At 41.5% G+C, this 16,041-nt stretch overlaps 1 protein-coding gene across 4 annotated transcripts in view; it reads right to left on the minus strand.

The window, feature by feature from the left end:
• The window catches only part of DNMBP (dynamin binding protein), a 111,055-nt gene that overhangs the window by 19,266 nt on the left and 75,748 nt on the right, over positions 1–16,041 (minus strand). For all 4 annotated transcript variants that reach the window (XM_029245755.1, XM_029245756.1, XM_029245754.1 and 1 more), the window contains 3 exons: positions 7,934–8,127; positions 6,978–7,077; positions 451–598 (listed from right to left, as the gene is read on the minus strand). In XM_029245755.1, the coding sequence (XP_029101588.1) occupies positions 451–598; positions 6,978–7,077; positions 7,934–8,127 (442 nt within the window). The remainder of the gene's footprint in view (positions 1–450; positions 599–6,977; positions 7,078–7,933; positions 8,128–16,041) is intronic.

The following is a 16,041-nucleotide window of genomic DNA, read 5'->3' on the forward strand; positions in this document are numbered from 1 at the left end:
TATATGTCTTAATATATATTATATATTATATAAGTATATAATAATATATAATATTATATGTCTTAATATATTAAGACATATATTATATCCTTATAGCCCACCTCCCTAAGACAGGAGACTCTCACCTGATGGTCAAGAATAACTGACTTTATCTTCTTACCTTTTCTCTCATTTGGACCAAACTATCTTCCTGGCAGCTTCTTACCTGAAAATGCTAACTTAATACTTTGTGTGTATAGATAAAAGTGATTTTAATGGATAAAACTACAAGCAGGAAGCTACTTAAGATTTCCATGATACAGAATGGGAAAAGGCAAGTTACATAATAGGACCTACGATAATGTATCACTTATGTTTAAAATATGATAGATCCATAACATAGACATGGGAGTGACTTCCAAAAGGCAGAACTGAAGAGCTATGATGGAATGAAGTGCTCAAAACTCCTACTTAAGATCTGCCAAGGAGTCCTGAAGATGCTTCTGGATCTTCTCATCCTTCTCATATATTTCCAGCAATGAGATGGCCTCATCATGATTCTGGCAATAAACCTTGTATGTTCCTTCAAGCTCATCTCGGTGATCAAGAAACACCGGTCCTTTGGAATATACACAAACATACAGTGTTTTTTAGTAACTTTCTTCTCAGCATACTAAATGGAAGGTATATAACCAAACTTTAATACCAGATAATCCTATCACAAGAAATGAGAATAAGACTATCCTTCAAATTAATATGATATTTCCATGTAACAGCTTAAAATTCTACTTAAAGCAAAATTTAAGAGAACTATCTCATCCACGTATTTATTTTTCAGAACGCATACACATGCACACGTGCATGCACACACACACAGCTGGTCCCTGAAACAGAGTCCAGTCCCTTTTCCGTCAGGCAGAGTAAGGCATTTGCAAGTACTCTCCATATAGGCATGTGATCAGAACCTGTAAAGACCCCTCAGCTCTCTAAGCCCCAAATCTCCACAGGGGTGAAGAGATCCTTCTATGGCAGCAGCTTCCAACCTTTTCTTTGCACATAAATACACAAGACTATGAAGTTTATCACATTAATAAATACATTAATTTATAATATAAATTATATATAAATATATTAATACTATATTATATAAATATAAACCCTCTGAATCTATGATATAATAATATATGTACTTCTTTATAAAGCACTGAATAGCAAAACATAGCAATGAATCTAATAATCACCATAATTTCAAAGTATGATGAGTGACACAAGAAACTGGTATAACGTGTTGTTTCTGGTCATTGCTGGAATTTCGAGATACTGCAACAACTTAATGTGATACGAGCAGGTGACTTCAGTTGGTGACAAAGTCACTGTTCCCTACAGTCATACCTTAAATCAATGCTAAATTTCTGTTATAAATAAAGAAACTTCTATACACGTTGGTGGAGTACTTGAAATCTACTCATGGACCCCTGGTCTACGACATTTGGGCATAGGAATAATTCCTAAGCAAACTTCCCCGGAGCAATTTCATTTAGATCAGCTGCCTGAATGTGCCGATTCCCTGAACTGTTAAAACTGCTCTTCCTCTTGCCCCTCTTCCCTCTGTGTACCTGGTCCTTCCTTCTTCAGCTTGCACTGCTCCCCAAAAGACAACATCCTCTCATCCTTGAGCTCCTCCCTCAAAATATGACCCTACTTACTGCTTCCCCTATAACTACTTCTCCCAGCCGCTATGGGCATAAACCCCTTCCCTCAGGGAACCCCATCCCTTTCTCTACAAGGTCACCTCTGTTCCCTCCATGTTGTGTCCTATGGAATTCCCTATTCTCGTGCAGAGCACTTTCTATTTAAATGAAATGTATTTCCTTGATTATAGCTCCTTCCAAAAGAGAGCCTTGACTGTGTCCATACAAACCACACTCGTGCTGCCGTCCGACTGGCAGCCTTTCTTTGTCTAATCCTGTGACTCAACAGGCACAGGAGTTGAGTGGGGCTGCTTCCTTTTGACGTTCAGGGCCACTTTGGAATCCCTGAGCCACCAACGTCTTTATCCAGTTTCACCAACCGGTATTTGCCTGTCTTCTCCCCTTCGTATCCATTCCCCACCAGCACTCCCAGAACCTTCACTCTCACACCGGTTACACTGTACCTCCTCCATTCATGGGTTTTACCCTCCCTAATGGTGACTCTTCTACATCAACTACAAACTAACAAAGCTACAACTTAATTTACAGTGTCTTTCAAATTTGGGTCAAAACCCATGAATGGGTCATGGAATCTACTTTATGGGTATGATCAACACATTTTTGAGGAAATAAAATGGAATAGAAAAGAACAGAAAACATTGAACACAGTAAAAGTAAGCACACACACACACACACAAACATGTATCCTGGTCATTAGGTAAAATGTATTTCTTTCTGTGGGACATGCTTAAAATAATAAAAAAAGCCAGTTCCTTAGATATTACTACATATCCAGAGTCTCCTTGTACTTCTTCCTCATCTCAACCTCCTCGTCTTCTAAATCATCCAAGCCCTGAACACCTACCATTCTCTCCTTCCCTGTGGACCCTGTCCTGGCTGTAACTAGAATCCTTCTCCAATCAGGCTTATAAGTTAATTCAATGATGCTTTTTCCAGCATCCTGGATTACCCTGGATTTTCACCAAGTTATTCCCTCACTGTATACTTTTCCATTTTTATTCCTGGATCATAAAAACTGCTTGGAAGGCATACTTTTATTAAAAGGGGAGTTAAGGTGTAGTGCAGAACAGTTTGAATAGTATGCTACTGTTTATATAAATTTTTTAAATGGGGATGGGGGACCAGGGTAGAGAAATACATATGTAATTGCTGTTATGATAAACTATCTCTGGAAGGAGATATAAGAAAACTGGTAACATTAGTTGCTTCTGGTTGAGAAGAGCTGGGTGGCAGGGGACAGATAGAAGAGTTTTCATTAAGCAGTTCTTGGTACCTTTCAAATTTTGTGCCACGTGAATGTATTAAAAATAAGTTACATTTAAAATATACTCAGGGTTTCCCTGGTGGCGCAGTGGTTGAGAGTCCGCCTGCCGATGCAGGGGACATGGGTTCGTGCCCTGGTCTGGGAAGATCCCACATGCCGCGGAGCGGCTGGGTCCGTGAGCCATGGCCGCTGAGCCTGCGCGTCCGGAGCCTGTGCTCCGCAACGGGAGAGGCCACAACAGTGAGAGGCCCGTGTACCGCAAAAACAAACAAACAAAAAACAAATATATATATATATAATAATAAAATATGTATTATATATTAAAATAAATTAAACTTAAGCAAAATAAAACATTGCTTATGCAATTCATGTCAATCTGCCCTTTGCTAGTGGCTCAGCGAAGCTTTAATTTGCCTTCCCTGACTTCTCAGAACCTTCCCTTATCAGACACTCAAAACCTTGTCCTTTATTAATTCCCCACTGAATGCACTGCTTGGCCTCCTGGTGGACCAAGACTGGAGCCCCCAGGCTGGTGCTCTCATCCAACCTCGGCTTCGCCTATTGCATACCACGGTCACTGCACACTGTCCCTCCTTGTAAAGCTCTGAGCCGGACGGTTCCTAGGCCCTCTCCTCCCCCATCCTCCGCATGCCTTCAGCTCATCTCAGTCGGCTACCTAAATCCTCGGTTGTCTGGGGACAAGAAGGGGAAGGGAGAAACAAAATTAACAGCTGATATTGTATGGGGGTGAGATCATGGATATTCTGTTTTCATTTCCTCTTTTTACTGTTGTCATAATACACAGGTAATAAAATAAATTGAAAAAATGTTTGATTAATAATTAATTCCTTTCAGATACCAGTTTCTCTCATTTCTTTCATAATTCAAATTAATAACCTACAGACACTTATTTCAAGTGCCTTATGAAATCCTATAAATTGGCTTTTATGCTTTATAGGGTGACCCCTATAAAAATGGGGTCACCATGGCTACCTCTAATCAATGTGTGCTTCTTCTTTCTCAACCTCCCTGACCTCTGACCTCTCCAATTAAACTGAGAGCAGGACCCCAGGCTTCAGTTTCCCTTGCAGCTGTTCTGTACAGGATTTAACAGCCTATGCAGAGATGACAGAAAAGACCTGAGTCTGAATGTCAGTCCCATCAAGTACTAGCCATGTGACCCTGAGCAAATTACTTCCTGCTGTAAGTCTCAGTTTCCAATCTGTAAAGTAAGATTAATAGCAGCTAAACCTCATAGGGTTGTTGTAGGCAACAAGTGTGATAAAGCTTGACATACCTTGAAAGGGTGTGTGGAGTACAATAAATACCAGAGAAATGTTAACAAAGTTGCACTATCACCTAACATCCCACAGCCATTCCTGCAGGAGGGCAGAGCCGTGACTGTTCTTATGTCCATTTCTCTCCCAGGTGAGTCAGGTCAACACCACCTAGCCTAAGTCAAGATCATGAGCCTACTCCCCTCTCTAGTGATCTGTGTAGGCATATGCATGTGACCCAGCTCTGGCCAATGAGAAACAAAGAGAATTCTGGTGAGGGGGCTCTGGAAAGGCTGCTTACTATTAAACGACACAGGGTCAATTTTTCCTTCTGCTAGATGTTGTGATGTGTGTAGTGGAATGGCTAGAACTGTGGTAGCATCTTGTCACTATGATTCCAATAATATAGCAAAGTGATAAGATGTCCCCCTCCCACAAGGCACCAGAGCTGGTCTGTATGACCAACAGAATATGGCAGAAGTGATGGTATGTAGTATCTGAGATCAGGTTATAGAAGACACTGGGGGGACTTCCCTGGTGGCACAGTGGTTAAAAATCCTCCTGCCAATGCAGGGGACACGGGTTCAAGCCCTGGTCCAGGAAGATCCCACATGCTGGGGAGCAACTAAGCCTGTGCACCACAACTACTGAGCCTGCGCTCTAGAGCCCGCGAGCCACAACTACTGAAGCCCATAAGCCTAGAGCCCATGCTCTGCAACAAGAGAAGACACTGCAATGAGAAGCACCCCAACGAAGAGTAGCCCCCGCTCGCCACAACTAGAGAAAGCCCGCACACAGCAATGAAGACCCAACGCAGCCAAAAATAAAGACAAATTAAAAAAAAAAAAGAAGACACTGGCTCCCATCTTGAGCTTCCTCTTCCTCTTGGATCACTCACTTTGAGGAAAGCCAGCTGCCATGTCCTGAGGTCATGAAGATGGTGAAGAGGCTCACATGGCAAGGAACCGAGGCTTGATGAGCTGAGTGAGCTTTTGGAACTGGATCACTGATTGAGCCCCAGATGACAGCAACCCAGGTAACAGCTTGACTCCAACCTCATGAGAGACCCTGAGCCAGAATCACCTAGCTAAGCCACTCCCAGATTGCTGAACCACAGGAAAGTGACCTAACGTGTTTCTAGTTTTAAGGCACTAAATTTTAGTATAATTTGTTACACAGCAATAGATAACTAACACAATTCCCTTGTTTATAAGAAATAATTGTTTTTCAAACATTTTGACAATGACCCACATGAATAAATACATTTAAAATCATGACTCAGGGTTTCTCTGGTGGCACAGTGGTTGAGAATCTGCCTGCCAATGTGGGGGACACAGGTTCGAGCCCTGGTCCGGGAAGATCCCACATGTCGCGGAGCAACTAAGCCCGTGCACCACAACTACAGAGCCTGTGCTCTAGAGCCCGCAAGCCACAACTGCTGAGCCCACATGCCACAGCTACTGACACTCACAAGCCTAGAGCCTGTGCTCCACAACAAGAGAAGCCACCGCAATGAGAAGCCTCCGCACCGCAACGAAGAGTAGCCCCTGCTCGCAGCAACTAGAGAAAGCCCGTGTGCAGCAATGAAGACTCAACGCAGCCAAAAATAAAATAAATTAATAAAAAAAAAAAAATCGTGACTCAGTATACATATACAAAAAATTGGGAAAAAGTTTCAAAAAACTATAGTTATTATTTACAGTACATTCTGATATTTTCTATTTTATTTTATTGGAAAAATATATATTGGGTGCTAATTTTTTTTAGAGACCATTCAGTAGTTTTTTTTTTTATTAATAAGACTATAAATAAAGAAAGGCATCCTTTTTTTTTTTTGGCCACATGGCTTGTGGGATTCTTAGTTCCCTGACCAGAGATCGAACCCAGGTGCCCTGAAGTGGAAGCTCAGAGTCCTAACCACTGGACTGCCAGGGAATTCCCAAGAAAGGCAACTTTTTTTTTTTTTTTTTTTTTTTTGCGGTACGCGGGCCTCTCACTGTTGTGGCCTCTCCCGTTGCGGAGCACAGGCTCTGGACACACAGGCTCAGTGGCCATGGCTCACGGGCCCAGCCACTCCGCGGTATGTGGGATCTTCCCGGACCGGGGCACGAACCCGTGTCCCCTGCATCGGCAGGCGGACTCTCAACAACTGCGCCACCAGGGAAGCCTGAAAGGCAACTTTTTGAAGATCAATTCTCCACGGCATTTCTACATGACTTGGGACAGCTCTTGTCCCAGATTATATTTCCAAGGATGTTTATATAAACAGAAAGCCTTGGAAGATAGAGATAGATTCTCCTTCCTGGACAGACGGCAGGTTTGTTCCTGACAAGAATAACAATGTCTTCTTCCTGTACAAAGTTGGACGAATCTGCCAGAGGCCTGCTATAATACTGCAGTTTATCTAAGTGTGATTGGTTCCTTAGCTGTAAGATAAACCCACTGTGTTACTGGGTTCTAAACTGATCTCATGACCCACAAATAGGCTGCAACTGTTGGTCTGAAAAACATCGTATCATGTGACAACAAAAATTTCTTCTATCGCAAGCATCCTCTGTCACCTCAAGGTATATAAAAGGAGAAGCAGGGGCCAAATAACCTTCGAACTAAGTAATTAACACTTAATATTCCTAACAAAACTACTCAGTACCAGCTGGGCCCTTCTTCCCCTGCCTCCTACCTATGAAATTAAAAAAACAAACAAACAAAAAAACCTGCTTCTGAAACAATGGCAGGGGCTCATACCTATGGCATCGCTGATTTCCAGATCAGCCAATAATTGCTTTGAGACCTTAATCACCATCTGCATATTTCCAAAAAGTCCCTCAAAATCAATGTTTGGTATCTGAGAAAGGAAAACAAAACAAAGATGCATAGAAATAAAATTAATGGCATATCATTCACATTAGGAACATCTCTTCAAAGGATGATACAAAAGCTGCTCAAGGTTATCTTCACTCACTCTCACGAAGTTTCCAGAATGGGAGCATCTAACATCGCCTTTAGTGTCACCATCTGTCCTTGATCCAACTACTTTCTGCTCCCCCCTCCCCTACTACCATAGTAAAATGACCGTAGAACCAATTTCTATAATTGTACTGGGACACAAATTCCACCCAGTACCCAAAATCAGATGGCACCGTCCACTTCCTAGAGAAGTTCTGTGAGTGGCTGCACCAGAAGTCCACACTCAAGCTGAGCCCAAGTGGTCAAGTAACAAGCAATAGGATTGTAAATCCCTGGGATACCAATAATGTTTTTTCCCTATCTTCGGCATCTAAGAGAGTGTCTAGCATACACATATTAGTAAGACTTTCTGGAATAAACCTTATACAATCAGGTGCTACAGCCAGGTAACCCACCATCCCCAGACTTCATTATATTATTGCACAGCCTCCCAGTAAAGTGACAATCCCAGACTCACTGGAACTGTTTTCAGGAGCCACAGAAACAGGAAATGTCCTAGGAATTATTGCAGTAACTTAAGTTAATAAGTTAATAATGGACTTGATAAGTGACAGGATGGTGAACGCTTAAGTTGATGACAAATGTAAACTGGGGCACTTGAATTAAGAGCAGCAAACCCAATAAATTTTATTTCAAACCCAATAAATCTTTGTGGTGAAAGCTCCTGTACCCTAATGCATCAGGCTTGGAGAACCACGTTCAAGGCAAAGCTAACTTTCTCCCACAGTTCCCACCTGTGCCTGCTGCAGGGGTACCATGATCCGCTCCATACACATTTCCAGATCCCGAATGTAGTCTCTCTCCGTCTGAAGAAGTTCCTCTATCACCTTGGCTCTCTTCTCCAGCATCCTCTGCTCTGGGCTTTCAGTGGACACAGACCCAGAAGGGGCCACTAGTGCTGAAGACTGGGAGGAGAGGAGTGTCATTTCTAGAAAGGAAAAGAGAACTGGTCAGTAGCTCTGGGTGTAAAAGCAGGCCTCTGCAATAGTTTCAGTTGAAAAGAACACATTCTTTGAGAACCAAAGGTCTCGCAATTGTCAATCATCAGGAAATCTGATCCTCAAGTCAGTTCTAATCACGAAGATGAAGAGCTTAGAAAGCCATCCCTGCAGAAAGAACTTCTCCCATTTGCGATACCATTTCTAGAATCTGTCCTAAAAACAAGTAGCTGGCCCATTTTATGAGGACAAATCAGCGTCTACAACCTCCTTGGGAAAGAGGTTGAAAGAGGTGCTGTTCTTAAAAAGAACTGCTTGGTTAAGAATCTGCCAGCCAATGCAGAGGACATGGGTTCGAGCCCTGGTCCAGGAAGATCCCACATGCTGCGGAGCAACTAAGCCCGTGCACCACAACTACTGAGCCTGTGCTCTAAAGCCTGCAGGCCACAACTACTGAGCCCGCACGCCACAACTACTGAAGCCTGCGCGCCGCAACAAGAGAAGCCACCACAGTGAGAAGCCCGCGCACTGCAATGAAGAGTAGCCCCTTGCCACAACTAGAGAAAGCCCACGTGCAGCAACGAAGACCCAATGCAGCCATAAATAAATAAATAAATAAAAAGAACTGCTTTCACTTAGTTAGGTATAAAACCCGTTTCGTGAACTTAGCAGCAGAAATACCAAGCTGGAAGTTACAAATACTGATACAGCACATTAAAAATAATATTACGGGGAACATAATAATGCCAACTAAGGGAAAGACAAAAATTAGGTAGGAATTATCTGTCTGAGAACTGGGTGACTGTAGGGCCCACCTTATTCCAGTTACTGTGATGGTGGATTAGTATTAGCATGTAATAAAATATGTAAAAACTGTTTAGATTCTCCCTATCATAACATTAATGAAGGGGACTTCCTTGGTGGCTCAGTGGTTAAGAATCCACCTGCCAATGCAGGGGACACGGGTTTGAGCCCTGGTCCGAGAAGATCCCACATGCCGCGGAGCAACTAAGCCTATGGGTCACAACTACTGAGCCTGCGCTCTAGAGCCCGCAAGCCACAACTACTGAGCCCACGTGCCTAGAGCCTGTGCTCCCTAACAAGAGAAGCCACCGCAATGAGAAGCCCGCGCACCGCAACAAAGACCCAACGCAGCCAAAAATAAAAAAATAAAATAAATTTATAAAACAACAACAACAACCAAAAAAACATTAATGAAGACTCACAAGCAAGTTTTGCTACTTCACATGTCCTGGAAGATACAAATGTCCTATAAGTAGGAAGTTCTTTAATAGTATTTTCAATAAAAAAAAAGCCTCTATAGAAGCACACCACATGATCTAAGAATGAAAACAAATATGTATTTTGTCATTAGCTTTTACAAATACCTGTTACTTAGATACATATGAGGAGAGAACTATTATCTTATGCATGAGATGGCATTTGTTCATTTAAAATGAATGTTAAATGCTAAAATAAACAACTGAGAAAATTTCAACAGTGAAGCAATCTCTGCTGTTTACTTCAAATTCCTTAAGATCCACTTTAAAAAATGACAAATTTGGTAAGTAAACATACTAGCAAGTCTGAGTTTGATTACAAGAATATTTTTACCCAGATCTAAGAAGCAAAAACACAAGTGTTCAAACTACTTACGGAAAACTAGGCTTTCACAGCAGATTTTAGTCTCCAAAAACCTTCCCCACTGCTCCTTCTCTAAGAATTTAGGAATTCCAATGTTTAAAAAGTGTAACCCAGATTCTGGTTTCTAAAAACCACTCTTCAGTAAAAGGAACCAGAATTCTTCATGTGGAAAGGGCATGGAGCCAACTTGAAGTAGCTCCCACTGGCCAAATCTGTACAATTTGAGTATCAAAATAACTAAGCACAGCAAAGCATTGTAATCCATTGACTAAAATAAGAATCCACGAGCTCTTATTGATAGTATATAAGTATATAAATAAATGCGGGAGAAGAGAAAGCTCTTTCTTATGGTAGAATGTCAGCTAATAAATATAGAACAATGGAATTAGAAAAATCAGTATTTTGCAATCATTGGAATAAAATTTGGTTCAGGAACAAACCATCAGTGAATGATTCTGGTGTTGGTGGTAGGGTTTTGATGATGATCGGGATATCTACATAGTTTTGAACTAGTTATTAAAAATTACTTATTACAAAAATGAAAAAGTGACTCTAGAGTGGAGAAGTGGGTTACACCATAACCTAGTAATCAAAATTAACACGACCAATTAGGGACAAATAGACATCATGTGCTACCAAATGTCAGGTCTAGAAGTAACACAATATCCCTATATAGAAAGACAGTCAAAGATGCATAATCTGAAATGAATCTTGAGGAAACATCAGACAAACCTAGGGGTTTGCGTCCTTCAAAATGTCATGTCATAAAAGCGGAAGCCTGAGGAGCAATTCCCAATTAAAGGTAACTGAAGGACTTCCCTGGTAGTCCAGTGGTTAAGACTCCAAAGACTCCAAGCTTTCACTGCAGGGGGTGTGGATTCCATCCCTGGTTGGGGAACTAAGATCCCACATGCACATGGCGCAGCCAGGAAAAAAAAAAAAAAAAGGAAGAAAGAAAGAAGGAAGAAAAGATAACTGAAGAGATGACAAATAAATGCAATGCGTGATCCTGAACTGAATCCTGATCTGGGGAAAAAATTGCTACAAAGGACATTAATAGGACAAGCTGATGAAACTGGAATATAGACTATAGATTGGGTGTATGATTAAACCAATTAAAAATTTCCTGAAATGGACAGCTACATGTAGAAGAATGAAATTCGAACATTCTCTAACACCATATACAAAAATAACTCAAAATGGATTAAAGACCTAAATGTAAGACCAGATATTATAAAACTCTTAGAGGAAAACACAGGCAGAATACTCTTTGACATAAATTGCAGCAAAATATGTTGGATCCATCTCCTAAAGTAAAGGAAATAAAAGCAAAAATAAACGGGACCTAATTAAACTTAAAAGCTTTCTCACAGCAAAGGAAATCACTGACAAAATGAAAAGACAACCTACTGAAAGGAGAAAATATTTGCAAATGATATGACCGATAAGGGATTAATATCCAACATATATAAACAGTTCATACAACTCAACATCAAAAAAACAAACAACGCAGGACTTCCCTGGTGATGCAGTGGAGAAGACTCTGCGCTCCCAATGCAGGGAGCCTGGGTTCGATCCCTGGTCAGGGAACTAGATCCCACATGCATGCCACAACAAAGAGTTTGCATGCCACAGCTAAGGAGCCTGCTGGTGCAACCAAATAAATTAATAAATATTTTTTAAAAAAAAACGCTATTTCAAAATGGGCAGAAGAACTGAATAGACATTTTTCCAAAGAGGAAATGCAGATGGCATATGAAAAGATGCTTAACATCACTAATTACAGGGAAATGCAAATCAAAACCACAATGAGATATTAACTCATACCTGTCAGAATGGCTATGATCAAAAAGAACACAAATAACAAATGTTGGCAAAGATGTGGAGAAAAGGGAACCCTCCTACACTGTTGGTGGGAATGTAAACTGGTATAGCCACTGTGTAAAACGGTATGGAGGTTTCTCAAAAAACTAAAAACAGAACTACCATATGACCCACCAATTCCACTCCTGGGTATATATCTGAAAAAAAACAAAAACACTAATTCAAAAAGATATATGCACCCCAGTGCTCATAGCAGCATTATTTACAATAGCCAAGACATGGAAGCAACCTAAGTGTCCATCAACAGATGAACGGATAAAGAAGATGTGGTGTGTATACATATACACACACACAATGGAATACTACTCAGCCATAAAAAAAGAACAAACCTTTGCCATTTGCAGTAACACTGATAGACTTGGAGGGAATCATGCAAAGTGAAATAAATCAGACAAAGACAAATACTGTATAATATCATTTATATGTGGAATCTTTTTCTTTGGCCGCTCCATGCAGCACATGGGAGCTTAGCTCCCTGACGAGGGATTGAACCTGCGCTCCCTGCATTGGAATCTCCGAGTCTTAACCACTGGACTGACAGGGAAGTCCCTTATATGTGGAATCTAAACAATACAACAAACTAGTGAATATAACGAAAAAGAAGCAGACTCACAGATATAGAGAACAAACTAGTGGTTACCAGTGTGGGCGGGGAGGGGCAATAAAAGGGTGGGGGAGTGGGAGGCACAAACTGCTGGGTATAGGATAGGCTCGAGGATGTACTGTACAACACGGAGTATACAGCCAATATTTTCGAATTACTGTAAATAGAAAGTAACCTTTAAAAATTGTATTAAAAATATTTTTTAAATAAAAAAAATTCCTGAAATGGCACATCTATTGTGGTCATGTATGAAAATATCCATATTACACACTGGCACTAAGGGGCATGATATATGCAACCTAGTCTCAAACAGTAAAAAAAAAAAAGTGTGTGTGTGTGTGTGTGTGTGTGTGTGTGTGTGTGTGTGTGTGTAGAGAGGGGGAGAAAGTGAGCGAGAGAGAAAACGAAAACAAAAATATGGCATAATGTTAAATACTGGCAAATGTGAATAAAGGAGGATCTGTGTACCACTGCAATTTTCTATAAATTTGATATTATTCAAAATAAAACTTAAAGACATAATTAGAAAATTTCTCTTTTTTTGGTAGAATGACAAAATTTCAAGCATAACTCTTATTTCATCAGAAATTAAGTAAATTATGATTAAATTAATTGTAGTGTACAAAAAATTGATTTTCAATGGCCTTATTTTAAATTTTCTTCGTGATTTCAAAGCTACAGAATTTCAGTCTCAAATATGGTTTCAGAAGCTGTAAGTTGAGAAGAGAAATTCACCTTAAACACAGGACTAAAAAGCTCTGGAAAGGGAGAACACTCACTGAATTCCTACCATGTGCTAGGCGCTTTACGTGTTATGGCCCTGAACTCATTTAATATTCACATCAAAACTCTAAAGTAGTATTATTATTTCCATTTAACAGATAAGAAAACCTAGCCTTTGAGAGACTGATCAACTTGTCCCAGCCTATGTAGTGAGTAAATGGCAGTTCTGGAATTTGAATCTAAATATATTTAAATCCAAATCCTGTATTTAAATCCACTTAATCCTGCACTATTCTGCCTCTCTAGCCTGGAATCTCAATTTTAAAAGGTCAGGGCCTATTTGCTTCAAATCTTAAAAATTCCCTGGAAACTATTATCTCTCAAGAATCAAAGTTCTATTAATTATAATACTTGAAAGCATAAAATACCAGCAAGCACTCATCAATTAGAAGTCAGCAATTTACAACCTAAGAGACACAATTAGATTTTTATTTATATTTAAAAAGAGAAAAAGAAATGGTAACAATTCTTCTAAAATATCAGCATGCTATTTTTTCCCTGCAGGTGGATTTATAAATTCTGGAACAGACTTTAAAAAACAAAAAGGAAAACAGTTTAGCTCAATCAAAAATCCCTGTGGGGTGTTTTTGCTAAATTGTAGTTTCCTGGGCACCACCCCTGAGATTGATTCAGCAAATCTGGGTGGATCTGCAGTTTTAACAAAATGCTAGGTGCTTCTGAAGATGCAGGTGACCTCCAGGCTCCACACACACATGAATTAATACTCAAGGATTAAATCAAACTAGGAATACCTGGCTTGAAATAGCTGCAAATGTAAAACTGTTTTTCCATTATTCCAAATATACCCTAGGGGAAAAAAAATGATCAACAATTTTACTATCTGGGACACCAAAGTGAGAGAGGGGGCCCCTCACTCACCCTGAAAGCCTTTGAATCGCACACTCCCCCACTCTTTAACTGGGGGAACCCTGAGAAAGTCCATTTTCACCTCTGGGCTTCAACGTCCTCATACGTACAATGAGGATAATAATACCTGTTTTGCAGAACTGTTGAGCAAATTAAACAAGGTAATTACTCAACACAAGTTAGTTCTCCCACAACGGGCCAGAAAATGCTACCTGTACCAGGTTAAGGTAAAATGCACCGAGGAGAAATGGTTCAGATGCCATAAAGTTCCACTTTTCTATAAGAACAATAAAACCTGGGGATGCAGAAGCACATGGAGGAAACTGAGGCCCAGTACCAGCCTAACAATAAAAGTTGCAGACTAGCCCCACTTTCTTCCTAGGGCGGCCCGGGAGGCGTTAGGAGCTGGGGCTGACTGGACAAACTTACTACTGTGATAAAGCAATTAGGGATGGGTTGTTTTTTTTCTTTTGTCCCACCCCATCCCCTCCCCCGCAAAGTCCCCATTCCACTCCTTCTCAAGATATCCTCACCCCCTCAGGTTAGTGCATGGTCCCAGGCTCATACCTCAGTGTTCCTAGGAAGCGATTCAGTTAACCTGCAGCTTCCCACAACTCTACCAACCACATTCCAAAGCAGAGTTAAAGAGAAAAGCCAAAAGCCGCTCACTCTTCCCTTGCCTCTGAAAGCTGGCTCCGTCTTTGCTGGGGAAAATCTTTGAACCCCAGCGAGGTCCCAAGCGGCACTTGAATAAAGCGGCTAACTGTTCTACCTGCTTTTGTGAGGCTCCAGCAACCCTGGAACGTACCTGCAGCGCCAAAATTCTGGTGCAAATGTTCCCACGGGTGGAAGGGCTGGCAGGCAGAGCAGAATCTTCCCAGAGCTCTGGAATGCTCCACAACCCCCTAAAATCCTTTGAATAGGGTAGGCATTTCCCCCAGGCTTTCCCATATTTACATATGAATCGTCCCAAGTCCTCCAGGCTATCACAACAGGGCCTGTTCTAAAGGACGGAGCTGGAATCCTCCACTTCCTGGACTGAGATGCAGAAGAGCGGGCCCAGCTCTGCTCAGACTCAATGCCTTTTCCCTATTAGCTTTCCTTTCCTAGTCCTAAAACAGCCACAACTCCACTTCAGGAGTTGTTGTTTTTTTAGGTTTGTTTTTTTTTAATGTATTTATTTTTGGCTGCGTTGGGTCTTTGTTGCTGCGTGCGGGCTTTCTCTAGTGGCAGTGAGCAGGGGCTCACTCTTCCTTGCAGTGCATGGGCTTCCACTTCCACTGCTCTTGTTGCAGAGCACGGGCTCTAGGCGCACGGGCTTCAGTAGTTGTGGCACGCGGGCTCAGTAGTTGTGGCTCATGGGCTGTAGAGCGCAGGCTCAGCAGTTGTGGCACACGGGCTTAGTTGCTCCGCTGCACGTGGGATCTTCCCAGACCAGGGCTTGAACCCGTGTCCCCTGCATTGGCAGGTGGATTCTTAACCACTGCGCCACCATGGAAGCCCACTTCACGAGCTTTTAATCACGAGTTTTATCTCTTTTTCCTACCCCTTGCTACATATTGTGTTTTTTTGGGTACTCTTTTCAGGGAAGCAGTCTTATGATAAGAGGCAAGGATGTAAAGGGGGCAGCATTTGTCTACTTTTCTGCCCTTAGGACCTCTCATTCGGCAGGCAGTCCCTCTCCCTGGCCAGGCACAGGCCTCACTTCCCCACCCCCCCCACCCCCCGCCCCGGGTCTTGGTACTCTAGGTACCTTACCCTAAAGCCATCAGAATGCAGATCTTACCAGGCTGGTCCCAGGACAGCGAGAACAGCACAGAGTAACTCACTGGAATTGGGAGCCATGCTCACAGCTCACAAACATTTACATTTTAAAAGAAAGTGAGGAAAAGAAAGTTGCCGAACAACATGTCATTTTTGTTTAAAAAAAGAAGGTGGAAGAAGAGGAGGAGAGAGAAAAAAAAAGGAGAGAAAACATGCAAAAACCTCTACATATTTCCATATACACACATATAATATGTAAGTGCACAGAAAAAGGTCTGGGAAGAGAATACACTACACTTCTCAGCGAGTTTTGCCTCAGAGAGGGAACTGGGATTTGGGATAGAAGGATCAATGGGGA

The sequence above is a fragment of the Monodon monoceros genome, unplaced genomic scaffold (genome assembly GCF_005190385.1).
Source record: "Monodon monoceros isolate NGI ecotype Baffin Bay Population unplaced genomic scaffold, NGI_Narwhal_1 Super_Scaffold_4, whole genome shotgun sequence".
NCBI lineage: Eukaryota > Metazoa > Chordata > Mammalia > Artiodactyla > Monodontidae > Monodon > Monodon monoceros.